This window comes from Epithele typhae (genome assembly GCF_022376455.1).
Source record: "Epithele typhae strain CBS 203.58 chromosome Unknown BXZ73scaffold_101, whole genome shotgun sequence".
NCBI classification, from domain to species: domain Eukaryota; kingdom Fungi; phylum Basidiomycota; class Agaricomycetes; order Polyporales; family Epitheliaceae; genus Epithele; species Epithele typhae.
Genome location: NW_025954292.1, coordinates 95373 through 107147, shown reverse-complemented (window position 1 = coordinate 107147; position 11775 = coordinate 95373). Strand labels below are relative to the sequence as shown.

Genomic DNA, 11775 nt, shown 5'->3' with positions numbered 1-11775 from the left:
TCCTGCCCCGTCCTCCGCCCGCGTGCGCGCACGTCACCCAGCTGCTCTGCGCCTCCTCCGCCTTCGCATCGCGCACCCCCGCCCGCGTCGCCCACCACCTGCTCCGCCTCGTCCCGGCCCACCGCGTCCCCCGCGAGCCCTCCGCGTCGCTCTCCTCCGCCTTCGTGTCGCCCTCCTCCACCTTCGCGTCCCTCACCTCCAGCTCACTTACCTTTGCGTCACCCGCCTCCGCGTCTCCCACGTTCACGTCGCCCACGTCGTCGTTGTCCTCCACCTCCGCCTTGTCCCGACCCTTCGCCTCGTGCTGCCCTGCTCTGTATCACCCACCTCTGCCTCTGCCTGCGCATTGTCGTGGGGCGTGGTATTACTTACTAGCGCGCCTATGTAGTAGTTTACTAATAAATATATTTCCATCACTAATCATATGCAAAATATGGTGTGAAACAAAGAGGGAGGTGAGCTCACTGTCGGAGACAGCGAGCTCAGGTGGCAGGGCCTGAGGCGCCGGTGTCCGGACATCTCGGGACAGCGTCGCACCTGGGGGTGCGCGAGCGCGCTTGGGGAAGGCGGTGTCGAGCTCAACCGGGCCGGCCGGCACCAGATGCATCCGCACTTGCCGATAGGCTGTCACAACGGATGCACCTGGCGAATCACTACTGTAGCTCTCGCGAATCGCACACATCAACTCGCACCTGGTATTCGTGCTTACTCTCGCCTGACATACCTGTGCTAATATTCGTGAAAGAAGCGATGTGGCTCCTGGGCACCGCGCGCGCGAACCTCGTCTTCTTTCCCCAACCTGAAGACGTTCCTGGAGGCTATGCTATCCTGTCGCACACCTGGGGAGGAGAGGAAGACTCGTTTCAAAAGGTTAAAAGGCTGAATGAAGAATCCAAGAGCGCCTTCTGCCCGGAAGACCAACGTCCCTTGCCCCGATCCGAGCTCCGATCTCTCATTTCCAAGGCAGTCCCAAAAGCATTTGCGGCTTGCAGGGACATGTGGGGTGCTTTCCATTGGGTGGGGTTCCAGATGATGCAGACGCTCGCGTTGCTGTTATACTGTCTACGTCCTTCTAGCGCCTCCTCCCTCGTCCGCGATCGCGCTGAAGGGAATCCCCGAGAGAGAGAAGAGACGACTACTGAATTCGAGCCGGGTCAGTGTAATGAAATCTCATCTTTCTTCGTCGGCGCTGACACACGCGACGGGTTCAGGTCCACGCGTTCCCGAGATACCGTTTCGCCCTACTCCCGCACCCGTCCAAGGACTTGCTGAGCCACGCCGGTCGTCGCCACCATGGTTCAACCCACGCGATCGCCTCACTCCAAAAACTCGATCATTCCTTGAGCTCGCCGAACAGCACGGGCACGAGTACGCTTGGGTCGACACGTGCTGTATCAACAAGGAGAAACGTGAAGAGCTCTCGGAAGGCATCAATTCCATGTTCCGCTACTACGCCCTCTCCGCCGTCTGCTACGTCTACCTCAGCGACGTCAGATACTACTCCGACACTGATTCAGAATATATGTGGGGCTCCTTCCGATGTAGTCGCTGGCACGAGCGGGGCTGGACTCTCCAAGAACTCATCGCGTCCCGCGTCCTCGTGTTCTATTCCCAGGAGTGGACCTGTCTGGGCACCAAGTACGAGCTCGCTGATCGCCTACAAGCAGCGACTGGAATCTCCGCGGCAGTCCTCCGCTTCGAGATCCCCTTTACCGAGGCGAGCGTCGCGACGCGCATATCCTGGGCGGCGCATCGGAAAACCACGAAGCCGGAAGACGCTGCCTACAGCCTCTTCAGGCTTCTCGGGGTCAACATGCCGATGCTCTACGGCGAAGGGCGGCTCGCATTCTGCCGGCTCCTCATGGAGATCTCGAAGACGTCGCGGGATCCTTCTATTTTTCTCTTGGGAGAACGACGGGATGTGGGCAAGTTGGAAGACCTCCAATCGGACCTCCAGGGAACGCCCAACAGCCGAACTCGTCGCCATCTACTCCCCCTTCAGACTTCGCCGAACTTTATCCGAACCCGTCGCCATCCTCTCATCCTTCAGCGTTTGTACCAAAATCGTCCTGTGTTCTACGACACAAGCGCCCGCTCTCAGACGGGACAAAATGAGGTACGTTGGTATGGATGCCATTCTACGCTGTACTACATTGACGACCATCTTAGCACGGTTCGATCGCAAGCGCGACCGCAGAACTTCATGCTCCCGTGTTCTCCGTGTCACCAGGCGGGATCGAGCTCCACGCGGCTGTTCTACCTCTGGATGATACAGAGAGATTCCTCCTCGTCGACTTATTCTGCCGAGATCCCGACCCCGTCTTCCTCTTGCTTGAAAGGGTGGATGACGACGTCAACGCTAGCGCTGCTCCACACTACCAGCCCGCAGAGGAACCCGTTGTGTCGCTGTGGGAATCAAGCACGGCGATCGACTCACATGGCTGGACGATGACCGATCTCCGCGTTGTAGCCCTCCCTCCGTACACCGGTGGCCTCTCCGAGGGCGAAAGCGCAGGGATGGAGTCGCTGAGGCGCTTCTGTGAAACCACCACTACCGGCTCCCCCTTTCACCTTGTCTTTCGCGACTTCCTCCAGCTCCAGGAAGATGGCATAGACTTCGACAGTGGCAGAAGCGCCCTTCCGCCGCCTCCTTCCACCCAAGACGTCTCTCTCTGTTTTTCTCGCGGCTATTTTGGAAGGCTCGTAGTCGTTCTTGGGACATGCTCTCGTACCGAGTCCGCCATCGACAACCGTGACCCACGCTCATCCAGGCCAATCTCTCTGTCATCCCGGATCGCCACGGAGACGCCACATCAGGAAAAACCCAAATCCCTATTGAGAGGTAATATATTGGTAAGCCGATATACGCCAAAATACTGCAGCTGTTTCAACTCACCGCAGTTTACAGACGCTTTGTCAAACTATCGCCTTCCTTCCGATCGCTTATGGGGTGGATGATGTATAATTTGACGTGCTTGAGTAGCTGTATTGGATATCTGTATATGCAGTTAGCCAATAACGATACACTCGACTGGATCCTGACAGCTAGTAGCGATGGTGTATGAGTTCCCTCGCTGTTCACACATCAGCGCTCAGCAAGCATAGATGGAATTTACAGAAAACTGTCATTGCTTTATGATCTAAGTACTAAGACAGTGTACAGATACCCGAACCTACGATACTGGTTTTTCGGCAGAGGCTCTACAATATGCAAAGAGAACGTACCTGGATGTGCACCCAATCCCGGCATCCCGTCGCCTAACTCTCCACGCACATGCTGCTTGCCTTTTGCGACGAACACGATTGCGGGCGGGGCGCGGTGGCCCGTGGGTAATGAGGCGGGGAAGTTGCAGCCCGACGAGTAGACCTGCTGATGCGGGTTCGGGGCGTAGCTCAGCGAGTCGAGCCGTGCAGTGATCGCGGCGTTGCTCGCGGAGTGCGTGTGGGGCGCGTGTGCGTAGCCCAAGTTGAAGACGACGTGGACATTGGACTATGATGCGTTCGAGCGTGTCGACGTGTTACCCTTCGGCGCGGGCTGGGAGGAGGGCGAAGAGGGCGGCAAACCAAGGTGGCAGGTGCGCGGCGGACTTGATGAGGAAGGTGATCATGAGCGGGCCCGCGACAAACGCTCCGGGACTTTGTGTCGTCAGGGATAACCGCGCCTGGGGTGAGCTGGGTGTAAGGTGTTGACCGTGGTGCCATGGCTGACGATTGGGTCGAGACAGAAGCACCCGTCGCGCTCGCCACACATGAGTTGATGACCACATCGCGCCTGATCTTCATGCCCAGCATCCGGTATTAGATAACCTCGAGGAACGTGGACGTCGTAACCAAACGGCGTCGATGGAGCATGCAGGCCACGTGCTAGACGCGGGGGATGTGGACTCCGACAGACGATGGTGTGAGCTGGCAAAGAGGAGCTCGGGCTGTACGGCGGCGCACCCGCGTGCCTAGGAACGGGACGAGGAATGGGCTTCGGCGGCGAAGTAGCTCCGTTTTGTCAGTGGATGTGGATGTTGGCGCGGACGCGGTGTTGTAGGGGGTGACATGAATTATGGCACGGATAATGGGAGGACGTACGAAGAGACGACAGCCATGGGGAGGCGGAAGGAACGAAGCTAGGAGAGTGATGGCAGTCACAGTAGGGCTGCTCAATTCTCAGCTCGAGCAGCCAGCCTGCCCGCTCGAGTAGCCAGCCCGCGCGCTTGAGTTCGTCCGGCGCGCTCGGCGCCCAGTTACGCGGCGCGACTGCCGCGCGAGCCGGTGATGGATGCCGAATTTGGTTGCGCCTCCTCCCTCCACTGGCGCCTGTATTTTCCGCCATTTCCACCATTCTCCCTCATCACTGTGACACTTGCACTCGCCCACACTGCCAGTTGTGACTTCCGGAACGGGCCACTATGCCTGCGGCCTTCAAGCGGAAGCGCGACGTCGAAGAGCTATTCATGTTTCTTGGTACAAGCATGTACTTCACAGCTGTGATTCTCCGTGACCTTAAGCGGCTGCGTTGGGAGGCTCCGAAGCACGATGACGACAACGACAACGACCCCGACTCCGAGAATGCTGAAGATGTCGAAGAAGACACATTCCTGCTGCCACTTGGCTGTCAATCACCTGTTGAAGACGCTCTCATCTGCACCTCACTTGTTATGATCAGCACCGCAGCCGCAATCATAGGCAACTCATCACGAGGTCGATACAACCAGATCCCCCGTTGCCGGGAATTCTTTCCGGTGGCATTGCAGTGGCCAGATAGGCTGTTCAGACACACATTTAGGTACAAGGACTTCGCTTCATTTACACTCACCGTCATTTCTCACACGAGCTACTACTAGAATCAGTGCAAATACGTTTCACGCCATTGTAGAACTCCTCGCTCGGGACCCAATCTTCCAGTCGACTGGCCGAAAGCCTCAACGTCCCATCCCCTTTCAGCTGGCAGCATTCCTCATTCGGTACAGTCAACGTGGTGGTGATGCAATGCTCGCATCAAAGCTGCTCGCAATTGGAGCTGGAACTGTCTATGATTACTGCAAGAGGGTCGCTCGGGCTCTTCGGAAGCTTGGAAGGCAAGGCTTGCTTCAGTGGCCCCGTGGTGAACAACGTGAAGTCATCTCCTCGTACATACAAGAACACTATGGCTTTCAGCACTGCATTGGCATCGTGGACGGATCCTTGATACGACTGACAGAAGCTCCAAAAGTTGCCGGCCCCACATACTACTGTCGCAAGAAATTCTACGCAGTAAAATCTCATCATCTTCCATTAAATGGGGATAATTGACCTCAGTTGTTTATTCACAGCTCAATATCCAGGCAGTTGTCGACCATAAGTGCCGTTTTATATCATTCGACATGGGATGGCCTGGTTCAGTTCCCGATGTGTCAGTTTGGAAACAGTCTCGTCTTTGGGAGAATCGTGAAGAATTCTTCGGACCCAACCAGTATCTCCTTGCTGACAAGGGTGAGTCAATGTGACTTGTCTCCTGAATTTGGTGTACAATATTAACAATGATGACAGGCTATCCGTGCACCCCATATCTCCTCCGACCTTTCACAGAACCTGAAGTCGATGAGGTCGTAGGAGAAGCGAGACGTGTCCGACGTGCTTTCAACTTTCGTCTCTCCTCAATCCGAATCAAAGTCGAGCATGCATTCGGCCGTCTCAAGACACGGTTTCCAGCCCTCTACTCACTCAATCCTGCCAACGATATCAAGGACACATATCGTAATGTTGCCGCAATGATGGTATTGCACAACATTTGCATTGCTCTCACCGACGAACCAATGGATCACTTGGCTGGGATCAACGACGCCACAGTGCCAGACACACCATTGCTAGGTGACGGTGATGATGAGGTAGCTGACGAGTTGGATGAGCTGAGGGACCGGCTTCATGAGCCGGATGACTGGCTGTTGGAGCAGGGACGAGCAATGAGACTACATATAATGAGCGACTTGTTTTCTCTCTAGGTACATGACATTCATAATCCATGCAGCTGCGGATCATACGGCATACACTAGAGGCGCACAGGACAGGCCCATAAGATGGAGGTGGCGAAGATCACGGTTGAGTAGAGGAGTGGAGGTGTGGAGGCAAGTGCGGGGTTGAGGGTATCGCGGACAGACACAGGAGATATATTGGTGGGGGACGAGATCGGGGGAGGAAGAGAGGACGCACCATACACGGAGTTAGGCGCGGCCAGTGCGCGAGGAGAACTATGTGTCAGCCACTGCGCGCAAAACAAGTCCTCCTTGCTCAACGCCACCACGTGGACACCACTGAGAGAGTCGGAGACCCTGTAGCGTGCGGCATGCACAATGCGCAGAAGGTTCAGACAGCGGGAACCCCGAGTGTATTGGACTCACAAAGCGGTGGAGGCGGGAAGCCCGCATACACACGGCGAGCTTGGGATCCCCGTTGGATATCCGCGTGGCGAGGTGCTGGTGCGGGAAGATTCGCGACGGGTGCTTGAAGCCGCGCTGCGTGTCGTGGGTGTGTCGGTCGCTCGGGGCGTTGGGAACGAGGGGACAGCCGGGGCGGGAGCGGTGCGCGGCTCGTTCAGCAGCCCGACGATGTGGGAGGGAAGGATCTTGATGAGGGAATGATGGGGAGGAAGGGGTGGCGAAGCGTGCACTTTTCCAACGGCCAGCGGTCCGATTGCGACGATCTGAGGCGCGTTCGAAAGCTCTTGAACGGACGAATCGAACAGTAGTAGACGCCTCCGAAACGGACGGGTGGTCGTGGAGATGTGGGGGGAGGAAGTGTTGCATGGTTGCAGAGAGATGGGGAAGGATGATGGGGACGTCGAGAGACATCGACTTGACGGAATTTGGTGCGGAGGGGCTCGTTCGAAACCCGTGTACGAGGGCTTGAATGCGGAAAAGGGCGGTGTCGGTACGTATGGCAGAATACGAGCAACATGACAACGTACCTCGTCTTCACTAGGTGCGTGCGGCTGCCGACGCGAAATCTCATCCATTGTCTTCCACAGCAGCTCCATGTCCTTGAACTGGTTCGTCCCATGCGCATCGACCATGAGCAGCCGCCACCCGTGCCTGTGGAGCATCCCGTGGCGGACGACGCCGCCCTCGCCAACGTTCCTCTTGAGCACAACGTCGGCAGTGCTGTCGCACGAGCCGTCGTCCAGCACGTCGAACGAGCGGATGCCGCGACGATGGTGAGGCCGACCTGGGCCGAGTCCCGTATGGAGACGAGCAGAAGGCGGCTTGCAGGCTTGCGGGGGCATCGGTAGGTCTTCAATTCGGAGGGCTGGGCGGCGATGGAGTCTGGTGATCATAGTACGAGGAGGGTGTAGAGTTGCGGGGCGTGTCCCCCTCACACTCCAGCTGCGGCGCGTAAAGCTTATCAGCGCGAGGGATGTAGAGGCAGCGCGGGGATACTGGAGATGCAGGTGACGCAGGGGGACGCGGGGGATGCGGGGGACGCGGGAGACGCGGGGGCGTGAGGGTGACTTGAAGGTGACGCGGTGCGACACGGTGCAGCGCAGGAGCCGTAGGGGACGTGGAGGCGACTTGGAGCAGCGCGAGAGACGGTGTTAGGCGAAGTGAAAGGATTTGAGGGAGGGTCGAAGGAGGGCGCCCCCGGAAGCGAGTCTCTTGCTCTTGAGGTAGGTGCGTGCGTCGCCGTGGGGGGCGGCGTTTGCGGCGCTTTTCATGGCAGCAACAGGAATTGTTGTGTCCCAGAGCAGCATATGACACACGCCCGGCGAGGTCAGTGGCCACAGCGAAGCTGGGTGTGGCATGCAGAGGGCTGATAGCATGACATACCGGCGGACGATATCGAGCGTGGCCAGCTGGGCGTAATAGACCGGGACCCCCCGGAAATGATTGAGTGCGTTCGCAGAGGTGGAGCAAAGGACGATGAAGAGGACAGAGAGAGGGAGATCCGGAGGAGTGGACAGAGAGATAGGGTGCGCGGAAGTCGTTGTGTGCTGCGAGCCTGCGAGACGCCCAGTGTGGCGAAAATCAATGCCCAAGCGCCCTTTCCTCCAGTCGACCGAGGCTTGTCTGAGTCTTCTGGGGGCCCCGAAAGCCTTAAGAACACCGTGCACGGCCGTCACAGCTCCCCAACATGCTCCGTAAAATGTTTTAGAGCCGCAGGGCGCATGGCAGACCGCCAAGGCCACAGCCTTGTGAGCCCCCACAGGCGTGACGCGTCGGGACTCGGGACTCGGGAGTGTCCAAGTAACAAGCACATCGGTAGGCGCGATGCGTCGGGCGTGATGAACATAGCGAGCGATATGTATCGGGCTACATATAACAGAGATAATGATGTAATGCTATACCAGTGAATCGGAGCTTGGGGAAACATGTCGACCATCTATTCCATCGGCTTCGTCAACCAATCGGCCACGACCTTTGAAGCCACCTTGCGGAGTTCGGGATCGATGGAGGGGTTAGCAAGGAGTGCGTTAGCCATGTTAACCTTCTCCTTCATCTTCTCCTCAAGTGTTTGCTGCGCTTTCTCCTCGGCCTCGCGCTTAGCCTTGTCTCTAGCCTCCGCACGGTCGTCGCGCCGGTCCTGGAACTGATGCTCCTCCATCACCAGTCTGCGCTCCTGACGTTGTTCCATGGAGGTCACCTGACGTGTTTGGAGCTTGAGCTGCTCCGTGGCTATCTTGTGAGAGTCCTGGAGTGTGGCAGTCATAGAGACGAGCATGTCGGAAGTCGAGGTTGCCAACGAGGCAACTTTTGAAGGAGACTTGGCAGCCTCAAGCTGTCTCTTCTCTACACCCTGTTTCGCAAGCTTTGAAACGAGTCCGGATAACGGGTCCGAATGAGAGCTTGCTGAGTCCACAGCCTGCTGTGTTCCACCAAGCTCTGACTGAGCGTGCTCGTCATCATCTGCCATATATGCTATTCATGAACGTCACGTAAGAACTGAGAATGAAAGTCACACACTGATCAGAATAGCACTCTCGGCATCATCACCGCCTATCAGAAACTCGTCCGATTCATCTGACATGACATCCTCGGTGAATGATGACTGCTTAACAACCTGCGGATGGGAGGAGAGCCTAATCGGGAACAAGATTGAAACAGATCAGTAATAGCAGACTGTACGAGTGTATGCACCACCTACTGGTCGTTGAAGCGATCATACCACCCAACCCTGTGCCAGTGCAACCAGATCCCACCGGTCAAGCCAGAGAAGCTCTTCTTCTCCTTGGCCTTCGCGAGGCGGGCTTGAGCCTGCTCGATCGTCATCGTCTCCCAGTCCGGGGGCTGGGGGATGTCGACGTCACCATCTAGCCCCGTCATATTCTCGAACGCGACAATAGCGGCAAAGAGCTTGAGAAGACGCTCGTAATGGTTTTTGACGGCACTCCAAGTGCGTTTGCCTGGGCCCCATGGGGCTTTGGGATGAAGAGCGATCTGCGGGTCAGATGGCCGGTGATAGGTCAGCTGCTTTCGTAGTGTCGTACATGTCGCACGCAGTCATACCTTCTCGAAGTACCTCTTGCCTGACTTCTTGATATCGTTATAAGGTGCGATAGGGTCAGGGCCGAGCACCATGTCGATCACGAAGGTGCTCTCTTTCTCGCTCCACCGGCTCCCAGAGCCGCTCTCCGTGTTGTTGTCGGGTTGAGGGCCTGTCGAAGCTACCGACCTCTTAGCACCGGTGTTCTTCCCGCTCCCCAGTGTGCCTGCTGGTGCGGCCAGGGGTGGCGGGACCCGTTCGGTCGGGGTTGCATTCTCGTCGCGGCGTTGACGCTTTTGTGATGGGGCTGGTGTGTCGTCACCATCTGGATGTGCGCGCCGAAGAGGTTCCAAGCCTCGTGCAGGTGATGGAGGACCGCGCTGAGGCGGCAATGCGCTTGAATGCTGATGCGGCGGAGCGGAAGGATATGTTTGCGGCGGGGCAGAAGGATATGGCAGTGGTGGGGTGGATGGGTACTGTGGTATCACATCGTGGTTCCGCAACGGATGACGCGGGGCAACAGACTCAGTACTGTGGATACTGCCCAAGCCCAGCTATACCCATTGCTTGTTAGTATTCAAAGATATATAAGTAGTACAGCTCACGCACCTCGTGGAGATCGGTTTGAGAGAGTGTGTAGTGACGAAAGTCGTCCAAAGGGAAGTGACTAAACCATTCAGAACTGGCATCGAAAGCCTCGACCTGCGAGTGAGGTAACTAGAAACCAATATCAGGTGACATCACGTAAACGGCATCCTGTATGCAATCGACTGACCTCTGGGGCTCTTGTATGCTCGGGAGGCACTGGAAGATGTTGCGCGCAGCTGCCGTGACTGGCCCTGCGAGCGTTCGTTCAACGGGGGTTCTTAATGACATCAGCGATAGCACCATGTACTTACCGCATGTCACGGCCGTGATCTTCGTTCATCAGCGCTCAGCAATTGCACACAGAAGGCCGGAATTCGCGCGTGGGAGAAGGGAGAGACGAACACAAATGGCAAGAAAGACGAAGGCCACCTCATCGGCGTCTGTACGGCCTGCCAGCATCCATCACCGGCTTGCGCGGCAGTCGCGCCGCGTAACTGGGCGCCGAGCGCGCCGGACGGACTCAAGCGCGCGGGCTGGCTACTCGAGCGGGCAGGCTGGCTGCTCGAGCTGAGAATTGAGCAGCCCTAGTCGAAGTGCGGAATATTTAGCGCACGGACTACACGCGCGCTTCTCGTTCTCGAATGTATCAGGCACACAGACTCAGTTGAGTCAGTAGCGCCCATGGCAACGCGCGCGGCGCGACGCGCGTCCCCACATGTGCCAGCCTCCTCCACCACCTCCACCTTGTCAAACTCCCCATCTCCTAGCGGCGTTGTTGTTCTCCGCCGCGCACTTCTCAGACCTCCATCCTGCCACCCCACCGGCCATGCCCCAGATCACGTATTTCTTCGCCGCCGCGCGCTGCCGTGGATTCGTCTGGGTTGCGTACGACGTCGACCACGACCACGACAACCTATGAGACGTCAACGACGATGAGACTCGACCGGCTCCTCCCTCAGCTTTTACGGTCCCAATACGTGGACGTCCCTTTGCAACTCAACCCCACCGTCGAGGGCCCATGGTCACTCCTCGTCTCTCCGCGGTGACACCGCACGTGAGTCCAGCACATTTGACATCCGGGTTCCGGGTGCACGATCTCACGAACAGGTCGACAACACACATCTACACGGAGCCCAAGATCCCCGATGCTGTCAGCCTGTGCAACTTTGGCATCCAGGTGGTGAGTGTCTCACTCTTATGATCGCATGGACTCGCGGTGCGGGCGAGAGGAGTGACACCAACAACTGGTCGTACTCCTTGAGCCACTTCTCTGCCAGATCGGTCTCGCTTGCGCTATCGTCGACGCCTACCTCCTCGCTTGAGGTTAACACGTCTTGAGCGCGGCGGTTCACCACCTCCCATCCTCCACGTCGGAATCCGCGAGTGCCCCCGCCGCGATTTCCCGCCCGTGCCCCTGCTCACCCGCTGCTCTTCTAGGAACTACATTGTCTCTGTCGGCGAGTGCGCACTTGTACCACCGCGGCGTTTGGAGGGCGCAGCCAGCAGCGCGTGTCCACTTTCGTCTGGCGGCCATTTCGTGCCCACACGGGCAAGACTTGCTCTGGATCGAAGAGCGCAAGGGACGGATCAAGGTGCGACGGTTACGGTGCATCCTTTTGTCGGCTTCCGTCATGATCGAGGATGACGAAGAACACGAGCCGGACGATGCGCACTCGTGTGCGGCGAGCCCGACGATCCTGGACATGGACATCTGTCGCCGGTGAGGTAGTGTACTTTCCTCCT

General features: G+C 57.6%; 5 protein-coding genes across 5 annotated transcripts; 2 read left to right on the top strand and 3 right to left on the bottom strand.

Moving 5' to 3' along the window:
* Positions 1 to 750: 750 nt before the first annotated feature.
* On the top strand, positions 751 to 1909 carry BXZ73DRAFT_32604 (heterokaryon incompatibility protein-domain-containing protein; the record flags this gene model as incomplete). Its single annotated transcript, XM_048017823.1, has 2 exons — positions 751 to 870; positions 1274 to 1909. Coding segments are annotated over 2 exons (756 nt in total), but the record flags the coding sequence as incomplete, so codon positions are not given.
* A 1099-nt stretch (positions 1910 to 3008) lies between these two features.
* On the bottom strand, positions 3009 to 3702 carry BXZ73DRAFT_107166 (uncharacterized protein; the record flags this gene model as incomplete). Its single annotated transcript, XM_048016854.1, has 3 exons — positions 3009 to 3074; positions 3275 to 3490; positions 3628 to 3702. 3 exons carry the CDS (start codon positions 3700 to 3702, stop codon positions 3009 to 3011), a joined length of 357 nt encoding a protein of 118 aa, XP_047872053.1.
* Positions 3703 to 4400: 698 nt separating this feature from the next.
* Positions 4401 to 5179, top strand: BXZ73DRAFT_82104 (uncharacterized protein; the record flags this gene model as incomplete). The annotated part of the gene is made up of 2 exons (XM_048023648.1): positions 4401 to 4733; positions 4868 to 5179. The coding sequence occupies 2 exons, from the start codon at positions 4401 to 4403 to the stop codon at positions 5177 to 5179; spliced, it is 645 nt and encodes a 214-aa protein (XP_047872052.1).
* A 658-nt stretch (positions 5180 to 5837) lies between these two features.
* On the bottom strand, positions 5838 to 7249 carry BXZ73DRAFT_82103 (uncharacterized protein; the record flags this gene model as incomplete). Its single annotated transcript, XM_048023647.1, has 3 exons — positions 5838 to 5912; positions 6369 to 6482; positions 6935 to 7249. The coding sequence occupies 3 exons, from the start codon at positions 7247 to 7249 to the stop codon at positions 5838 to 5840; spliced, it is 504 nt and encodes a 167-aa protein (XP_047872051.1).
* Positions 7250 to 8343: 1094 nt separating this feature from the next.
* Positions 8344 to 10372, bottom strand: BXZ73DRAFT_82102 (uncharacterized protein; the record flags this gene model as incomplete). Its single annotated transcript, XM_048023646.1, has 7 exons — positions 8344 to 8879; positions 8925 to 9040; positions 9106 to 9398; positions 9468 to 9998; positions 10054 to 10161; positions 10220 to 10283; positions 10344 to 10372. 7 exons carry the CDS (start codon positions 10370 to 10372, stop codon positions 8344 to 8346), a joined length of 1677 nt encoding a protein of 558 aa, XP_047872050.1.
* Between the last annotated feature and the right edge of the window lie 1403 nt (positions 10373 to 11775).